At 30.9% G+C, this 18,596-nt stretch overlaps 1 protein-coding gene across 1 annotated transcript; it reads left to right on the top strand.

Moving 5' to 3' along the window:
• The first annotated feature begins 5,141 nt into the window (after positions 1 to 5,141).
• LOC106457833 (serine/threonine-protein phosphatase 2B catalytic subunit beta isoform-like) lies at positions 5,142 to 17,315 on the top strand. The gene is made up of 7 exons (XM_013917282.2): positions 5,142 to 5,228; positions 7,402 to 7,496; positions 8,494 to 8,619; positions 9,985 to 10,062; positions 11,428 to 11,512; positions 13,393 to 13,490; positions 14,277 to 17,315. The coding sequence occupies exons 2-7, from the start codon at positions 7,409 to 7,411 to the stop codon at positions 14,456 to 14,458; spliced, it is 657 nt and encodes a 218-aa protein (XP_013772736.2). The 5' UTR covers positions 5,142 to 5,228; positions 7,402 to 7,408; the 3' UTR covers positions 14,459 to 17,315.
• Positions 17,316 to 18,596: the final 1,281 nt, after the last annotated feature.

Raw genomic sequence — 18,596 nt, 5'->3', positions numbered from 1 at the left:
TTTTGCTTAGACATATTCCTAATTTCTCAAATGAAATTTAACCTGATACCGACAACCTACAACCCTAATCACTAACTTCAACTTACAACGATTATGTGAATGTGTGGCTCAGTTGACTAGTTTTAACTTCAAAGTTAAAGTTTAACTACTGCCACCGTACTGGCACTGTATTAGTGTGTTGCAATACTGGGCAGTGGCACTACACCTTAGGCTTAAGAGTAAGTATTAATATCATTCATTGGGAACTTATATTTAGTAATGATAAAATATTCATCAAAAACTAAAATATCAAATTTGATTTTAACAAAATATTACATATACTTCACCTCAAACTCGAACATTACAACTAAACTCTAAAGAAGTAAAAATATATTGGCAAAACTCAGTAGACATTTAACCTTTAAATTAAATTTTCAACTATTTTGAAAATTCGCGCGATATGTATATTAGCGACCTCTCGTACTTTAAATTGGGAAGTCGTTATTAGACTACTCGTAGCTATAGTTGATGCTGTTGCTTTTTTTTTAAATAAACATTATGAATTATAGTGCGCATGTAATCTTGAACCTAACAATTGAAAAAAATATATATAGTGAGTAAATAAATCATTGATATTACAAGAAGTATTTTATGACGCTTTATGTGTACAAAATTCATTTTCAAATATTTTCTGGCTTTGTAGCTCTGCTACTTTTCGCCCCTGGAGAAATCTTTTCTTTTTAAATATAATTTTCAAACTTTGTTTTATATTACAATTTTTTTATTAAGGTCAGAAGTTATTACTTTATATGTTAATAAATCACTTTAAAAACAAGGTCTACTTTTGTATCATAGGTGTGATATTCTCAGATTCACCGCTTTTTGAAAAATAATGGGGTAAGAATCAGAAAATGACCTAGACCTTGTCTGACACAAAAAAAGAGACTAGACACACCATAAACAAAGTGAAACAATCTTTACTCACCTAGATAACAACCAATGTTAAAAACAAGTGTAAGTGTGGAACCTTCGTTACTGGAGAGCTAGCAAATCAAGTATCTTTAAATCCAATCAATCAGGTGAAACTTAAATTTTAATCTCAGTCTAATCTTACTCTTTTTATTCTGGTAAGTCCTAGAATTTTAAAATCTTGTTCCAGATTGAGAAAACAATGTACTGTATTTGAAAAACAACAACGTCATTCTTCTCGTTATGAAAGCACCACCCAATGACAGTCACTCGCACTACAAAACAAGATATTTAGTATCTCTGGAGCATCACCTGACATGCCAGTAGAAAATAACACTGTCTATTTCTATACAATATGTTCAACGTTACAGCAGGGACGAGCGTGGCCTAGAGGTTAGGGAGCTCGATGCACATTCTGCAGGTAGCAGGTTCGAATCCCTGTCAACGTACATGCTCATCCTTTCAGCCATGGCGCATTATAAGGTGATGATCAATCCCATTATTCGTTGGTAAAAGACTATCCCAACAGTTGGTGGTGGGTGGTGTTGACTAGTTTTCTCTAGTCTACTATTGCTAAATTAAGGGTGGCTAGTGCAGATATCCCTCCTGTAGCTTTGCGCGAAGTTCAAAACAAAGCAAACAATACTCCAGAAATTTTCCTCACGAGATAATAAGTATTGTTACGTCTCCGTTCGTTAGTTAATTTTCCGTAAATTCGTTCCGACGAAACTTTAGCGACACAAGTCCTTTCTTAAATAAAACTGGTTTATTCTTTCCGAATACAACTTTACGATACACTTAATTTCAGCAGTCGCTCTTTAACAAACGCTATAATTCTCAATGAACTTCTCACGTGCTCAACAATATTCTCTCTGACTGCAGTTCAATTACTCATTACATACCGCCTTGTTCCCGTCGCTCTTGGCCGGTCTTATATATACAAGACTACACTACATCTAGAAGGATCCCGAGATTTAAGGAAAGGACGTGAATGTTCGAGAACGACGCGGCGTGATACTAGTCACGCGACCTCCTCTGACGCAACAATATTTAATACAAATTCAGCTTTATTTACCTCCTACGACTTTCGGATACAGACTTTGTTGAGCTGGAAAGATTTGATGTAACAAGAACGTCATTAAGCAAGTTCCTAACTATAACTTGAATGTAATTTGCTGAAGCTATTAATTCCATACAACAGATTAAACACTCATCTTAGATTGGGAGAATACTTGGGATATTGGTTCCTTTTCCTCCATTTTTGCATTAAACTATTTAATCATGAAACACTTGGCTTAGTTGTTGTAGTCAGTTAGCTTATGTATTGTTAATGTAAATCAACCTGTTCAAAGTTTCATACTCCGATATATAATTTTAGGACATCACACAATTCTTGGTGTTGGTGTGATGTCACGTGGTTAAAAAAACAGGAAATATCATGGTGGAAACTATAGCTGTCCTTAACAGCTCCCGAATAAACATGTAATATAATAAATGAAACGTGAAGCCACGAAATAAGAACATTTTTGCTATGTGCAAAGTCTAGTTATTAATTTAACATTTGAAAGAAAAAAAGGTTCAGTTTATTGCACAAGTTATGTATGGGATCACCTTAGGTTGACGTTCAAACATACGCGTACTGTGGGTATCGTTTGTAGTTACAGATGGCTCAAGCGCGTATTTATTTTAAAACTAATTTTGTTAGTAGAGCGCCATCTAGTAGGATCAACATTGTTTGCAAAAATATTTTCCAGTTTGAAGTGTACTTACTAAGTTAGCCTAAGGGCGAGCGTTTGTCTATTGTCTTCCAAAAACGGAGACGGTAGCGATGATCCCTAGAAACTGCTGTTGTGAACGATCTGAGTGAAACGATTGTTATTAAAATTAGACCATTGACTGATGTTTACATTACTGTTGGCAAGATAGCTAACTTAATTTGGGTAAGGGCTGATGTGTCATTTTCCATTTGTTTTATGTATGTTCAGGGGTCCTGTACAAGCTTAACCCATCATATCCCATGTGATTTATGATAGTTCTGAAAACCCTTTGTTTTTGATAACGTTGTTTGTAAAGTGTTCTATATAAACAGTTATATACTTCATCAAGTATTATTGCGCACATTTATATAAAATATAATATGTAATAATGAACAGATGTATGTCTACTTAGTGTTAAGGAATATAACCATACATATATACAAACTGTAAGTGTAACAGTAATTCAGTGGCGCTATTCACTTCACATAGTTTGGTTTTAACCTACTTATTAGTAAACTATGTAATACAACATTGTTCCATATCATTAGCTCTAGCAGTAATCTTAAAATATTTTTTCTAGGGTTATATCACAGTAATTTAATAAATATAATTTTAATTATTCTATGATCTCAGATTTGAATGCTCCCTAATTCTGGCCTCTAATGTTCTTGGGGTAGATATAACATACCTAACATTACTTCTAGAACATTCATACAAATAAATAACTTTAAAGTTCTGTAATTTTGGATGGTATCTTTAAATCTAAAAAACAATTTGCATACTGATTTGAAAATATATATTGTTACTGAACTTGTGGATAAACCTCATGACACAATGCTTTCCTTTAATTGTTTCATAACTCTAAATGATAGAACACCTACTTACATATGGTAGGTTAATATGATTTATCAACCACCATCATTACATTTGAAACTTTTTATGCAGATATTTTCTAAGGATTCAATAGTTTTGAGTCATTTTTATGTCACTTACATTTCAATATTCTCAAATTCCTTTGATATAAACTACATAGCCTGTAAATGTCTTTTTTTTTTTATACAGAAAACGTCATCATTTTGAAAATTGAAATAATTATTATTATTATGTATTAAAACATCCAAAAATTGTAATTTACAGTCCTCATCATATCTACTTTAAACCTGATATTGTTTGCTATTCAAATAATTAAAAATCATATTATTTGACTTTTATTTTTAAGAATGAAAAATGGAACATTAACATATCATGTGTACTGAATTGGTTTAAACTCGTAAGGGCATTCTTCCAACCATTGTTTTTTCTTAATGACATATAAATAAATTAGTTAACAGGAGATAACCTAGAACCTGAACCTATTCCATATATTTAATGATATTGTTATAAGCTATATATTTTACATTGTAATTTAGATATTTGCTGGAGGGTGCATGACGTTGAGATCAAGTAAGATTGTGAGACTAAGCCTAGAATATTCTTAATTAATGTCATGAAAACCTAGAGGCTTTGCTGAATATCTAGAACAACGGTTAGCTTATAAACATGGGTGAGCTTGCAGTGAAACAGTGAAGCATTAAGAAGCTTGAACTGTTTTCTAGCTGGTAGAGTGAATCAGTCAGAATGCTTACATTTTTGGATCTGTGTTAGCTATCACACATATTGAATTACTTTGTACAAGTAGGTTGATTTTTACATTAGTGTAGCATAGTGGCTTTAAATGAGAGTGTATAATAAGTTACAAAAGTGTATGTACATGTCTATAAAGAAACATTAAGGAAGAACTAATGCTAATTTGTTCTTGTTAAGTGAATTTGATGTTGAATTATTGCCACCAGATAATTTAAAAGAACCTACTAATGAGGGAACAATGTTACAACAATATATTTCTTGACTAAACAAAAAATGTTATTTTGTTTAATGGCTAAATTATGCTTTTTAAAGTTTAAAATAATTTAATCCTACTTTTTCCTTTTAAAATGCTTTTAGAATTGCTTTCCATCTTTTTCAACTACTGCTTTTAGGGTTATCTTCTTCTCTCTTTTTACTAAGGAATTACTATTACACGATCTCATTAAATGTCAAAGTAGAAAACTATAACAGCCCATAATGCCACTGAAATGAATGCTGTAACTTTATCAGAAAAAACAAAAAACTTTTGAGGATTTGAGTCACAACTGCCCTTAGCCAGCTATTCTTAAGGGCAATTCTTCCATTTGATTTAGTTACATGAAATACCCTGTGGAGTAATTTCTTATTAATATCAACCTATTTGCACTAGTTTCTTAAGGCTTACATGAGATCACTTTCATAGAAAACTGTTTTAAATTTTTACTAAACATTGCTACTCTGTACATTAGAATGAGAAGTTAATGTTTTCTAAGTATCAGTCTTACTTGAATGATAAATTTTGTGGTACTTGTACATTTATATTTTATATATATATTTCAGCTATGCAGCATGCTGTGAGTTCCTTCAGCAGAATAATTTACTTTCAATAATTCGAGCACATGAAGCCCAGGATGCAGGGTGAGTAGAACATGTTCAGAGAAGAGATCTTTTTCTGATCAGGTTTCTGGACTTCAAGCACACACATATATATATGTATGACATGATATTATGTTATAGCTTATTGTCAGACATCTATTTTAGGTCTGTGTTTTTGCTATTATTTTTGTTGCTGCCTGTGTTGTAAGTGACTTTAAAAAATATACACAGAAGAGAAAAATATCTGACAATTGAGAATCTGCTAAAGAATGAAATCAAAATCTTATGAATGTTGCAGTTTGAACTTTCAATAAGGATTGTTTCTTTTGATTTTATATTGAGTTGTTGCTAGGATTCTAATTAATATTTTATGAGTGTCTTTTTTGTTTAACTCTGACTTTATAAAGTTCCTATAAGCTAGAAGTTTACTGTTGCTTTGTGAAAAATGGAGAAATAAGGTTGGCAACTGCAGTATTTGTAATAATAAAAGAAACCCTCGAAGAAGAATCACTTGAAAGTAAGATCTGAAGACAGCCAGATAAATCTGTAACTTAACTGTATATTGTAGGTGTTGTTGACCACATAAGTGAGTCATATTAAAGTAACTTACCTGTTGGTCAGAGGTGTTTGGATAATGTATCCTTAGCTATTAATGGACCATTCTCCATTGAGTTTTTGTACATATGTGCTATGGTGTATTTCTACAAAAGATATATAAAGATCAGCAGCAGCTACAGAAAGCCAGCTTCGAGTCAAATTACTACGAGGAAAAGAAACAATAGATCTTCCAGTACATTTCATTTTGCCTATGTATACCTGAATATATTACGCGTAATGTGCTGAAGAAATGGAAGATCACCCTAAATGTTTACCCAGGGCTTTAGTGAAAGTGTCAGTCCTCATGCCAGCATTACTACTCTGAGTACGAAGCTCCATGTTGCTGGATTTCATGAATCACTGCAGACCATAAGCCACTTATCACAGCTGTGAAGCAAGGTGTTAGCCTTTTTGTTGTCCTGAGAGTTAGAATTGAGCTGAAGGATAATGAATAATCATTATGTGGAGTGGTGAATACTGGTTTTTATTATTTGATTTTAATTGATAAGTCTGTTTGAAAGCAATTGAGTGAATTATAAATATCAAGAGTGGTGAAGTAGAATTATGAAATGAGCCTGTCTTAGCTAGTTTGGATTTGGTCAAATGGTTATAATTAAGGGATTAATACAAGTCTTGTTGTATCATGAATTTCTGGGAAATACTGCACTTTCTGCATGGATGAAATTGTATGAGGAATGACCATATTCTTCTCAGCATGATAATGTACCATACCTTTTGCAGTGTTTAGCAGTGGTTTGAGACAAAAAATATTCAGAATCTGGGTTGGCCAACTAATATATGCAACCTAACTTTAATTCAAATACTTTGGGACATTTTAGAATACTATTTTAGGTGCAGAACGGATAGGCAACATATGTGGTATATTGCAAGAGGGTTAGTGTGCATGCTATCATACTTGTACCAAAGAATGGCATCAGATGTTTGTAACAGAGTACAGGCTATGGTTAATGTCAAAGGTTGATATTAAAATGAAACTGCTAGATAAAGCATCCCTTTCTTAAGGTGAATTTTTCTAGTACTTTAGTTAATATAAGTCATGGTGAAATAAATGTATACTAAGAGATGATGATGTCTATAGACGTTATATTAAAATAAATAGAAGATAAAATGGGTATATATAGAGATTTATTATAAATTTACTTGAGTTAGTGACTAATTACTGAAATTATCAAAAGCATTTTAACTCTAAAGAAATTAAAAAAATGTCTAAAAACAGGATTAAAAGAAAATATAAATTCCTGCAAAGTTTCACTAATATTTCTACAATATACAATGTTAACTTTTTTGCAGCCAATATTATACAAAATCCTTTTTTGTTTATGATTAGACTATTCGATGACGAGGAACCCACTTTGAGACTAATAATGCTTGGAGATGGCTTGAATGGGTAGTGAAGAAAAACTTTAATATAAGTTTAACAGAACAGCAAATGTACAACGTACCTGATGATGACAAAACTTTGGCGAAACGTTGTATATTTCTTCATTACCCATTCAACCCGTCTTCAAGCATGATTAGACTATTGGGTTTTCTAGAAGAAAAGTTAAATTTTTCAATGGTAGTGTAAATTTTATGAATATAATGTTTGTTTCTTCAGGTATCGTATGTACAGGAAGAGTCAAACAACAGGTTTTCCCTCTCTCATTACCATTTTCTCCGCACCCAATTATTTGGATGTGTATAATAATAAAGGTTAGTCATGATAAATGCTTAGATTATGCTATGATATCCAGGTAACATTTTTTGGAAGTAAAAATACTGATGAGGTATTTAGCAGACATATCAATAAGTGTTTCTGACAGTGAACACTTGGATGTTACAGCCTGGGAATATTGTGAAAGTTGATTTATAACAGAAAACACATTAGTGCAGTGGTCAAAGAACATCCTGCATCTGTGTTTGGATTAGTGAACACATTGCTATAGTATATATATATATATATATAGGTAGTTAGAAATGCCCTACAAGTTGTTTTTTCAGTGAAGACATTAGTATGGTCATTAGGGAACATCCTGCAGATGTGCTTGAGTCAGTGAACACACATTGATATGGTACATTTAGATATTTAGAAATGCCCTACAAGCTAGTTTTACAGGAAACACATTAGTATGGTCATCAGGGAATACCCTACAGATGTGATTTTGACACCGAACACATTGGGTTGGTGGTCAGAGAATATCATATGGGTTTGTTTTTGATGTTATTATTATGTAAGAACTTTTATGTTTGAAGAAGTGATGAAATAATACAATGTTCTTTTCATACATTATGGAATGGCATAAACATGAATGACTAGTTACTTCAAGGAAGCTAAGCTAAGGAGTGCATTGAAATTTAATAAAAGTGCCTAAATGTAGAGTTATTGAAATTATTAAGATGTTGATTCATATAAATTTAGATATGTTATTAAAGCTCAATTAAGATGTGTATCAGTACAGTTTCTAACAAAATTGATTGTGGTTATGAAGTGATTTATAAGGGAAAATAGTCACAGTATGGGCAAACTGTTGATATTCTAATCAACTATAAAATATGCACTTTTTGAGGATTTATAAGTCATCCTAATATCACAGAATTTTAGATATAGATGTATGTCTATTTTTTTCAAATTTAATGATTTTAATTAAAACAATAAATTCAAGGAATTCTTAGTCCTCTTTTTAAAGATTAAAGTTTTTTTTTTGTTAAGCTGCTGTCCTGAAGTATGAAAATAATGTGATGAATATAAGACAGTTTAACTGCTCTCCACATCCATATTGGCTGCCAAACTTCATGGACGTTTTTACATGGTCTTTGCCTTTTGTGGGAGAAAAAGGTAACATAGATGTTATACATATATGTGTGTATAGTTTTTAAAAAATCAAGTAAAGCTGTTGAATTCTTTCTATTCAAGTTAGTTTTTGTAATAGTCATTTTGGTTGTTACTTTATTTTATAAAAATATAGTTTTAAAACATTATTTTGTGAACATCTAGTCCTCCTAATAATAAATTCTTGGAATATTTATACTGAGGACGTGGAAAGTAATTTTTTTTTTAAGGAAACAAGTATATATGTTACTGATGAAATTATAATTTTTTTGTTTTTTTTATTTTGTTAATATGTTTTCTCATTACTAATGTTTAATTTGTTTTCCTTTTATAATATGATCTTTTTTCTTGCCATTTCGGTAAATAATGAAAACAGAGAAAAGAAAACATAATGATAGTATTCTAGATTAACAGCAGTTCAATATATAAAGTATACTAACTGGCAATTTTAATAGAACTTCCTGTACACATTTGTAGAGCACTCTGTTTGCTAGATAAAATACATTATGTGACATGTTGAGTAACTGCTTGAGCCCCATAAATGTTTATTTGTAGTCTTTGAGAAAAATGGTAGGAGCAAAGATCTTTCAAATGGTCAAAAGAGCAAGATAGTATGTAACTCTTTGGCAGTCCTTCGGCAGTGGTTAGTGCATCACTATCTTTGACCTCTAAGTATGTAAAACATTACAAGATCTGTCGTTTGGCAGCTGATGACAAATCTGAAAACTGCTTATTTCAGAAGTAAAGAGGAAAGTGTGGTTTCAATAGTGTTTAGAGCATACATTATAGACAGTGATGACTAGGGGCATGTGATGGGGTATGATGAAATGTGTTTCACCAATATTTTGTACTAAATGTAGAGAATAAATCTGTATAAAATATCAAAGCATTTTAAAGTGCTTGTATTGCACTGAAAGTGCAGTGTGATGGAGGTGTATTTTTAGTATAGTTACTGAAATGTTGATGAATTAGTTAGATTTAATTACTTTAATGTTCTAGTGTTGTGTTTGTTCTAGTTAAAGCTGTGTTTATTTCTCTGATTTTGTATCTAGTTAGTTTAGTATTGAAGTTTTATATTTTTTTCAGTTTGTTTCTTTCCTTGTTATAGATATATTGTTGACCATTTTGTAGTTTCTACAGAGATTTTGTCCATGTTGTAATATTATTATCAGTAGTGATGTTTCACTTCTTTTGTTTTACCATAGTTACCAAGGTGTTTTTACTCTTTTTGTTTTATTCTAGTTTCAGAAATGTTTTTACTCTTTTTGTACCATTATAGTTAAACAAATGTTTTGACTCCTTTTGTTTTTATCCTAGTTACAGAAATGTTTTCAGTAGTATTAATTCTTTGATTATTTTTCATTTTTCTAGTTACTGAAATGTTGGTGAATGTGCTAAGTATTTGTTCAGATGACGAACTCATGTCTGAAGGAGATGACACATTTGAAGGTGAATTGTGAGATTATTCTTATCTTTTTGTTCTTCTAATGGAAATTGTCGTAAGTAATTACCTTTTTTGTTCACATATTTCAGTTAAGTTCTTTCCTTTGCTTAGTTCAAACTTATTAATTCAAGGTGTTTGTGATTAATAAATAACTTATAAAATGAAATCTGGCATTAAAGGTTAATATAAAGTGTTTCTCTTTTTGAAAGTTTTAAGTTTCAGAATGAAAAATACCTTTAATATATTTAGGTTCATTCAGTTATATTTTAAAATAGTTACTTATGTAAATGATCCCTGAAAATTTTTGTTTCATGGTTATTCTGGAATGAATTTACAGGAAAATACAAGATTAATTGATGTGGAGTAGGAAATAAACTTGTAAAAATTTCTTTTTATGGAAGGGACCCTGAAACCACTATTAGAAAAATAATATTGAGTTATTATGGAACTAAGAAATTGGGGTTGTTGAATTTTAAGGTGGACTGATAGTTTTGTAGGCAGGGGTTGGAGCATTATATTTATTATTTAGATGACTTGAATCCCATTGATTTTGATTCTTTATTAGAGTATTAATTTGAATTATTCATTAATACTATCTCTGGTGGGATTTTCTCAAGGTTTTCTCCAAATTTACTTTTGATATTTTTTCACGTTAACTCTGCATTAAAATAAAAAGTATTTATAATGTTTGGCTTCACTTTTTATTTCATTTTGTTTCATTATTTAATTAGTAACCCAGTTGTGTCAGTTTGGGACATAAGCAATATTAGTAAATTTGTATTGCCTAGTGTAAATATGATTAATCTGAACTTAAATGTCTCTTGTCTAAATGTAACCATTTGTTTATTTTTTAAAGATCTTTTGCTGTGTCATCTTTGAAATCTCATGACAGTTTTTCAGTCAGAGCTGGTAATTCATATGAACATTATACATTAGTTGTTTGAATATATCTAGTTCAAAAATGATATTAGGTTTCAGAAACTAAAAATTTCTTGTGTTAAAGTGGCTGATCTGAACATTAGTTGTCTTAATATTAAGACTGTTAGGAATACATAGGTCTAAACAATATATTGTCTATGGATATGAAGTATATAGAGTGTAGATAGTTAGTGGGTTGTAAGAAAAAGTTTGAAAGAACTTAGAACTTAATAATATGAATACTTATTCTGAGACAATTATAAATATTTTTATTTATCAATATTATACGTTTATTTTTTTTCTCTGTTATAGATAATCCTTGTTTTTATCATTTGTAACTTCATATATGACTTGTTAATGTAGCTATTATTTATATTTTTATAAGTAGAAATAAGTACTTTGTTCATAACAAAGTGTACTGTACTATAAATTACACAAATTTGCTTCCTTAGGTGGTACGGCAGGTGCTAGAAAAGAAGTAATCCGTAACAAGATCAGAGCCATAGGCAAAATGGCTAGAGTGTTTTCTGTTCTTAGGTATGTACTTTAAACATTATAAGTATTTGAAACTCAGGTAGTTTCTCATCCATAGAAGATTCATAAGATCCTACAGTTATGATTGTGACTTGAATAAATCAGAATGGTAGTCAGGGATCATGCTACAGGTGTATTTGGAACAGCGAATACATCAGTGTGGTAGTCAAAAAACATTCTTCTGTTTGTTATAGTGACAGTGAATACATCAGTGTGTAGTCAAGAAACATACTACTCTTTGTTTTAGTGATAATGAACACATCAGTGTGGTAGTCAAGGAATATTATACAGTTTGTTTTAGTGACAGTAAATACATCAGTGTGTAGTCAAGAAGTATTCTTCTGTTTGTTATAGTGACAGTAAATACATCAGTGTGTAGTCAAGAAGCATTCTAATTTTAGTTATAGTGACAGTGAATACCTCAGTGTGGTAGTCGAGGGACATTCTACTATTTGTTACAGTGACAGTGAATACCTCAGTGTGGTAGTCAAGGAAAATACTACTATTTGTTACAGTGACAGTGAATGCCTAAGTGTGGTAGTCGAGGGACATTCTACTATTTGTTACAGTGACAGTGAATGCCTAAGTGTGGTAGTTGAGGGACATTCTACTGTTTGTTACAGTGACAGTGAATACACCAGTGTGGTAGTCAAGGAACATTCTACTGTTTGTTATAGTAACAATAAATATATCAATGTGGTGGTCAGAGGTCATTGTGCAAGTGTATTTGTAGTAATGAAAACTTTTCTTGGCAGGTATAAAACAAAACACAAAGAACATTCTACTGTTTGTTGTAGTGACAGTAAATACATCAGCTGGTAGTCAAGGGACATTCTACTGTTTGTTGTAGTGATAGTGAAAACATCTGTATGTGTTAGGTGTGTTTGTTATAAGGAAGTTGTTTTATGGCAGACAGAGAACATCCTAGTTATATGTTTGTAACAATATATGTTAAACTTAATGTTCTGTTTTCAGTTTAAAGTAGATATATCTATAAAACTTAAATAAACGTTGAATTTATTTAACTTGTTTTATTAAGATACATGTATAATTGTAAACTCTGATTACCATTTAAACTGTAGAATCTTAAAGAAGTTTGGTGTACAGAATATTGTGTAATAACTTAAATTTTTTTATTGGCAAATTTATAATTTGCCAATAAAAATTATTATTTAGCATTATGTTTTGAAAATGTAACTTGTGTGTGGATAGGGTTTACAATTTGGTATTTTCTCTATGTATTTTTAGCTTACATGAAAGGTACATTGCAAAAGCTGTTTATATTTTGACATATTATATCATGTAGGTGAGGATTGGATTAACGATCTGGTTTTCTCTAGTTACTATAATTCTTGTTAGTATCCTATATCTCATTACTACAGCATTTCTGTTTGAAGGATAAAATTACTTTCTTAATAACAATGGTTAGAACTGGACAATACCTGAATGTTTCTATTGTGTTTCTGAGTGGATACTTTTTTTAATTAATGTTATTAGTGAATATGACTTTTATTTGACATTACAAGTAATTATAATAGCAGTTTCTGTTTTCTTACTGTTAATTTTTACCAGTAGTAATGAAGTTACTATGACATTTCTTGAGTTTGAAAAAATAATTCTGTGGTAACAAAATAGCCATCAATAGACTGAACTGAAAATTCCCAGTAATTACTAGTTTAATAGTGTTATTATTAGAATATTATATTATATAGCAGTGCTGTGAAGATTACATATTTTTCTGTGAAATAAGTTTGAATCTTTTACTCTATTTTATCTGTATAAAGTAAAATGATGTTCTAAATAATGATAAAGGTGAACATTATTAAAATCTCTTTAGCATACCTTACTTTAAGATATCTGCTGTCACTATTTACTAAAATTAGGGAGGAAAGTGAGAGTGTTCTTCAACTGAAAGGCCTGACTCCAACTGGAACTTTACCGCTAGGAGCACTTTCTGGTGGTCGAACCTCTTTGAAGAATGGTAAGTAAAAGAATTATGGTTTAAGATAAAAAGAACAGCAGAGGTATTCTTGTTTAGAAATGGGTTTAAATATTCAATCACTAGAATACTTTAACACATTTGCAGCACTTCATTTCCAGCTGAATTTTGAACGAAAGAAGCATTTGTTATTCTTTTTATTTCAAAAATTGTAAATTGGGTTCTAGTTTTGTATTTTTTGGGTTACTTATTGTCTTAATTAGGGCCTAGTACAGAGACATACATCAACAAAAGAAACTTCAAAGTAGAGGAATACTGACAATTAACAGAGGTTTATCATGTATACATTTGTTCAGTTTCGTAAAATACTCCTAGAACACACTTGCAATGAAGTTGATGATACTGTTGTATGGGGCTTAGCAAGTTAACTGGTGTTTGGAAGATAATGTTATTTGAGGTTAAAAAATTAGCTGTTGATATTGTTTTCTGGAACTAGGGAGATATGTAATTATAATGTTATCTAGGGTAAGGAAAGTAAGCTAGTGTTGTTTTTTCTGGGGCTAAAAAAGTTAGGTGGTGTTATTTTGGGAATAAATGGTTAGGAAAGTTAGCTGATGATATTTATTCATAGGTATTACCTTATTTTTTGTTTGTTTTGTAAAAAAAAATTGGGAGATTATTGTGTAATTGTTTGGTGAATGCAAACATTTTGGTGATATTTGTATTTTAATGAGTAATTTAGTTGATCCAATTTTCACACAAGAGAAATAAAAAACAATTGTATGTTTGTAAGGTACACAGATTTGATTGTCTCTGTTTCTTCTTCAGAGCTGGCAGGATTTTCTCCACATCACAGAATTACCAGCTTTGAAGAGGCTAAAGGCTTGGATAAAATAAATGAGCGCATGCCACCCCGCAAGGATGCAGCCCTTCCATCCTCACCAGTGGGTCATGGATCATCAGATGACTCTTCACATTCTCAGCATAATGCAACAGGCCATAGTTCCTGAAACACATCACACATCAATTCCGAGCACACAGGATTTCAGAGCTGGCCAGGTGCAGATTCCCAGCCATGTAACGTACACCATCCCTTGCTGGCACTGAGTGCTAAAGTTTCTGCTAATTTTTCCAGTTTCTTATTGATCTGCCTCAACCAGAGCTAAGCCACCTTCTCAATCTAAACTGGCTAAGACAATCACAGGATTTTTAGTGATTTGTGAAGAAAGAGTAAAAGCAGAAGGACACCTGGTGAGCACAAGAAATTAAAAAACATTCATTTTCCTAGAAGGAGTGTATAGCTAGCTGTCTTGGCTCTGGCATTCGATTCCTGGGCTGCCTGTCTCTATTCATTTCTCCTCTTATAAAAATGAATGTTCTCATTTTCCTATGTCTTAGATAAATTCAGTCTTACTTAAAGAAGTTCCTGTTCAAAAATGTGTATTTCAGAATTTTACTAATACTGAAAATGTTCACAAAAATACAAGATGTTAAACACTATCTGCCAATGATGATAAAAAGGGGGGGGGCATTTGGGTATGGGGAGGTTTTTAGTTTTATTGGTTGAAATAAAAAAAAAGCATTACCAGCAAACTTAATTCCAACCCATATTTGGAACAAAAGGTGTATCTCTTAATTCCCTTTTTCTTACAAATGATTCCTTGAGACAGGTAGCCCACAATATTCCTAATACCAGGTACAGTTAATCTCCAGAACTTCTCGGGTGCTTGGCTTATATCTTTGCATTTGAATTAATGATCTCTTATATATTTCAGTGTATTTGGCAGCTGATACCATCAAACCAAACATTTGCACAGGATATGCCTGCATGAGATACATAGCATATCGTTGCAGAGAGTGAACTGTGGTTTTCATACAGTTTCTGAAAACAATATGCTCTCTTTTTTAAAAAAATTCTTATTATATCTTCAATCACTTTTTTCTTGTGAAAAAAATCAATTTCAATCAAGTTGAGCCAGCCATCTGTTTTGCTCGTTCTTCTAGACTCTGATGGTTGTCCACGGAGTCAATATAAGTGAAAAGCACTTTTTAAGTCCATTTAAAAACTATCTGGGCATGTTTTGTTGATATTTTCATGGATTGTTAGCTCTGTTGTATTATAAAATTAAATATTATGAGCTCTGATCTAAGGATTCCCTTTTTTTTGAAGCTTTGAAAGTTTTTGAATTTCATCTTGTATAACTATTGTATGTATAGAAATAAGGTCCATCTCAATTCAATACTGGATTCTTTCTGGGGCCATAGGCCACTCCTTTGAAACTTTTTTTTTTTTTTTACATTGTACAGATACATGGCAAGGGCCTTAAATCTCATTGGAAATATATTATTTGATGTTTCTACCGAGTTGGAGGAACTATCACAATTTAATAGGTTTGTTAAGTATGTGATGTTTTTGTCTGATGACAAGAATACCATAACCACAAAAAGAAAATGAAATAAAAAAGGGTTGTCTTTTCTTTTTTAAAGAAGTCAAACCAGGAACCAGGCCTTAAAAATTTTTCATGTTTTCAAGAAAAACAAACCTGTTGTTAGTTCCAAATATGCCCTTTTGTTTTAGGATTCTTACCTAGATTTTCTACTGATGTGGGAAGATACATTATTCTATAGATGGAGATGTTTTTCAGGAAATTTATTAGCATTTCATATTCTTAGGTCATTTTTTGCTCCACTGAAGAAAATTCAATTTTTGAAGGAAATGTCTAGACTTGCAATTGTTTTATAGCACATTGTTTAATTTATTTCACATTTTAAAGAAATATTTCAGTCCTGAAGGCATTTTATAACTACTTATCATATTACAATAATAATATTAGTAATTCTATACCTCAGCTGCTCTTTTCCACATTAAATCAATAATTTTATGTGTAAACAATTAGTTCAAACATTATTTTTATTAAAAGTTGTTTAAATATAACCTGGACATCATGGTCCAACTAGTCATCTTAGTTCTATTGTTTGGGGAGAGGGGATTTATAGTTGAGGAATGGCTTGCTCTAGAAAAGATTGACTAGTCTGCCAAACTTGCTTCAAGCAATGACTGTGTGTATCCATGTGTGTGTGAATTTATTTTTTTTTTGCATTCTTTAAAATGAAATTGTGCCATTTCCTCCATGTGTTTACCATTTTTTGAATTGTAGTTTAATCTGTATATTACTAAAATATATACGTTTTCATACTTCTTTCTATATTGTTCTTATATTATTTTATTTGCTATTCTTTGTCCTTTGTTTCAGTTGTCGAGAATAGATAATTTTTCTTTAGGTTTTTTCCTCCTTTTTATTGCATCTGAATACACATTATTAAGCAGGATAATATTTTAAAACTTTTTTTTATCTTTTTCCAAAATTTATCATTGCATTATGGTCTTTGTGGAAATTTTCACCTCCATGTCAGTTTCTTTTTTCTCTCTCTGTCTTGGTGTGCATTATTTCTAATATTGAAATCACAAACATCCAAGTAGCGGCTTCTCTGAGATAGTCTGTCACTCAAATACATTGGTTTATAATTTTAAGGAAATATCTTATATTACATATTGAATTATACAGTTTTGTATATAATTCTCATAACCTAGTAAGTTTTGTTAAGTAGACACAGAAGATTTTATATAAAATAAAAACTGGTAACAGCCTTATACTGTGGAAACGTTCTCAAGTTACAAGTTCATGGATTGATTGTGTTAGTATGTCTGTGAGTACTTAAATAATTTCAACATTTTTTCTCTTTAAAGAATTTTAAGCCAATAACATTTCAGATCTGTTTCCTGTCTGTTGAGCACTTGTTGTAAATGATACCAGACTGTAATGTTGTAAAGATTTTTGTGTTCAATAAACTTAAAGGCAAAAAGGATACACAAATGATGTATACTGTGAAAAGTTTCTTGTGTACTGTGATTATAGAAACAGGGATTCTATCCTACTCATTGGTTGAGTATAGTATAACTATACAGTGGCTGTGAGAATAATTCTGAATTATGTTAAGTTTACTAAATACCTCAGTTTCATTTATTGGTTGACTATAAAGTTTATGCATGAACTTACTTTGTAAATTTCATAGGTGTGAAACATTTAATTTTCTTGGTCTCAACCTGAAAGGAATAAAACTTGATATTTCTATAATATGAAAGCTTTTAAATTCAGTCTGCAATCTCTTGAAAGAAATTCCAAACATAATTAAAATATAGCTTTGAAAAGAGTTAAAAATTTATGTGTCATAGAAAACAAGAAAGAAGGTATGAGCATAAAGAATTGATACAGTATGTCACTTAACTTTGTTCTTGCTTGAATTTGGTTATACTTTGAAAGAACCAGATCTTAAAATGATGAGGTAGAGAATGAGTATATTAACAATAGAAACTTCTTGTTATACATAATTAGACTATACACAGCATTATGTCTCAATGATGGTTTTTCCCTGTTAAAGATATAATTGTGAATGTTTCGTACTGAACACATTCTCTTTTCTTACCCTTTAAAGCGGATTATTCTGTATCCAACTTAAGATGTCATAACTGCCAAAGCTTGTCACTGGATTTTCATATTATAGTAGAAAACAAAACCTTTCATGTTTATTTTATAATAATGAACTTAATTAGCTGGAGAATATTTGATCTGATCACAGTTGGGTAGATAAAGGTACATTTTTATAATTTTTTTAGCTATTCTCTGATCCCTTCAAGAGATCTATATGCACTTTTCAACATTTTCGGTTTATATTTATGTAGTTGTATTCCCAAAATATGTACTCTTCAGAGAGTATGGTTTATTTTTACATAGCACTATCCCCAATATCTAAATTCTGAGAAATAATGTCTCTACATAACCTTTGAAAAAGTTTCAGCTTAACCATTTGAAACTGCTAGACCAATGAAAGCTTAATGATGTTTTGCTTATAATACATAGTCATCTTTTTTTTGTTGTTATACTTATGTATACAAGCTTCAATCATTTCAATTACATAATTGTGTAGAGAGGCATTTGGCTAGAAATATACAATGTATTTTTGGGTGAAAATAAGTTTTATTTTGAAATCAACAGTACCATTTTAAGATTAACATTTTTATATTTTCCTAGCGATTTTTCTTGGTATAATAATGTTTCACATTCATCTCAAGTATGGTAGTTTAAAAAA

This window comes from Limulus polyphemus, unplaced genomic scaffold (assembly GCF_000517525.1).
Source record: "Limulus polyphemus unplaced genomic scaffold, Limulus_polyphemus-2.1.2 Scaffold379, whole genome shotgun sequence".
Lineage (NCBI taxonomy): Eukaryota > Metazoa > Arthropoda > Merostomata > Xiphosura > Limulidae > Limulus > Limulus polyphemus.
This window is presented reverse-complemented; position numbering and strand designations above follow the sequence as displayed.

Coding starts and splice junctions, on each gene's coding strand:
- LOC106457833 (XM_013917282.2), top strand. CDS start 7,409: ATGTACAGGAAGAGTCAAACAACAGGTTTTCCCTCTCTCATTACCATT. Junction 7,497..8,493: donor GGATGTGTATAATAATAAAG/GTTAGTCATGAT, acceptor TTTTTTGTTAAG/CTGCTGTCCTGAAGTATGAA. Junction 10,063..11,427: donor AGGAGATGACACATTTGAAG/GTGAATTGTGAG, acceptor TTGCTTCCTTAG/GTGGTACGGCAGGTGCTAGA.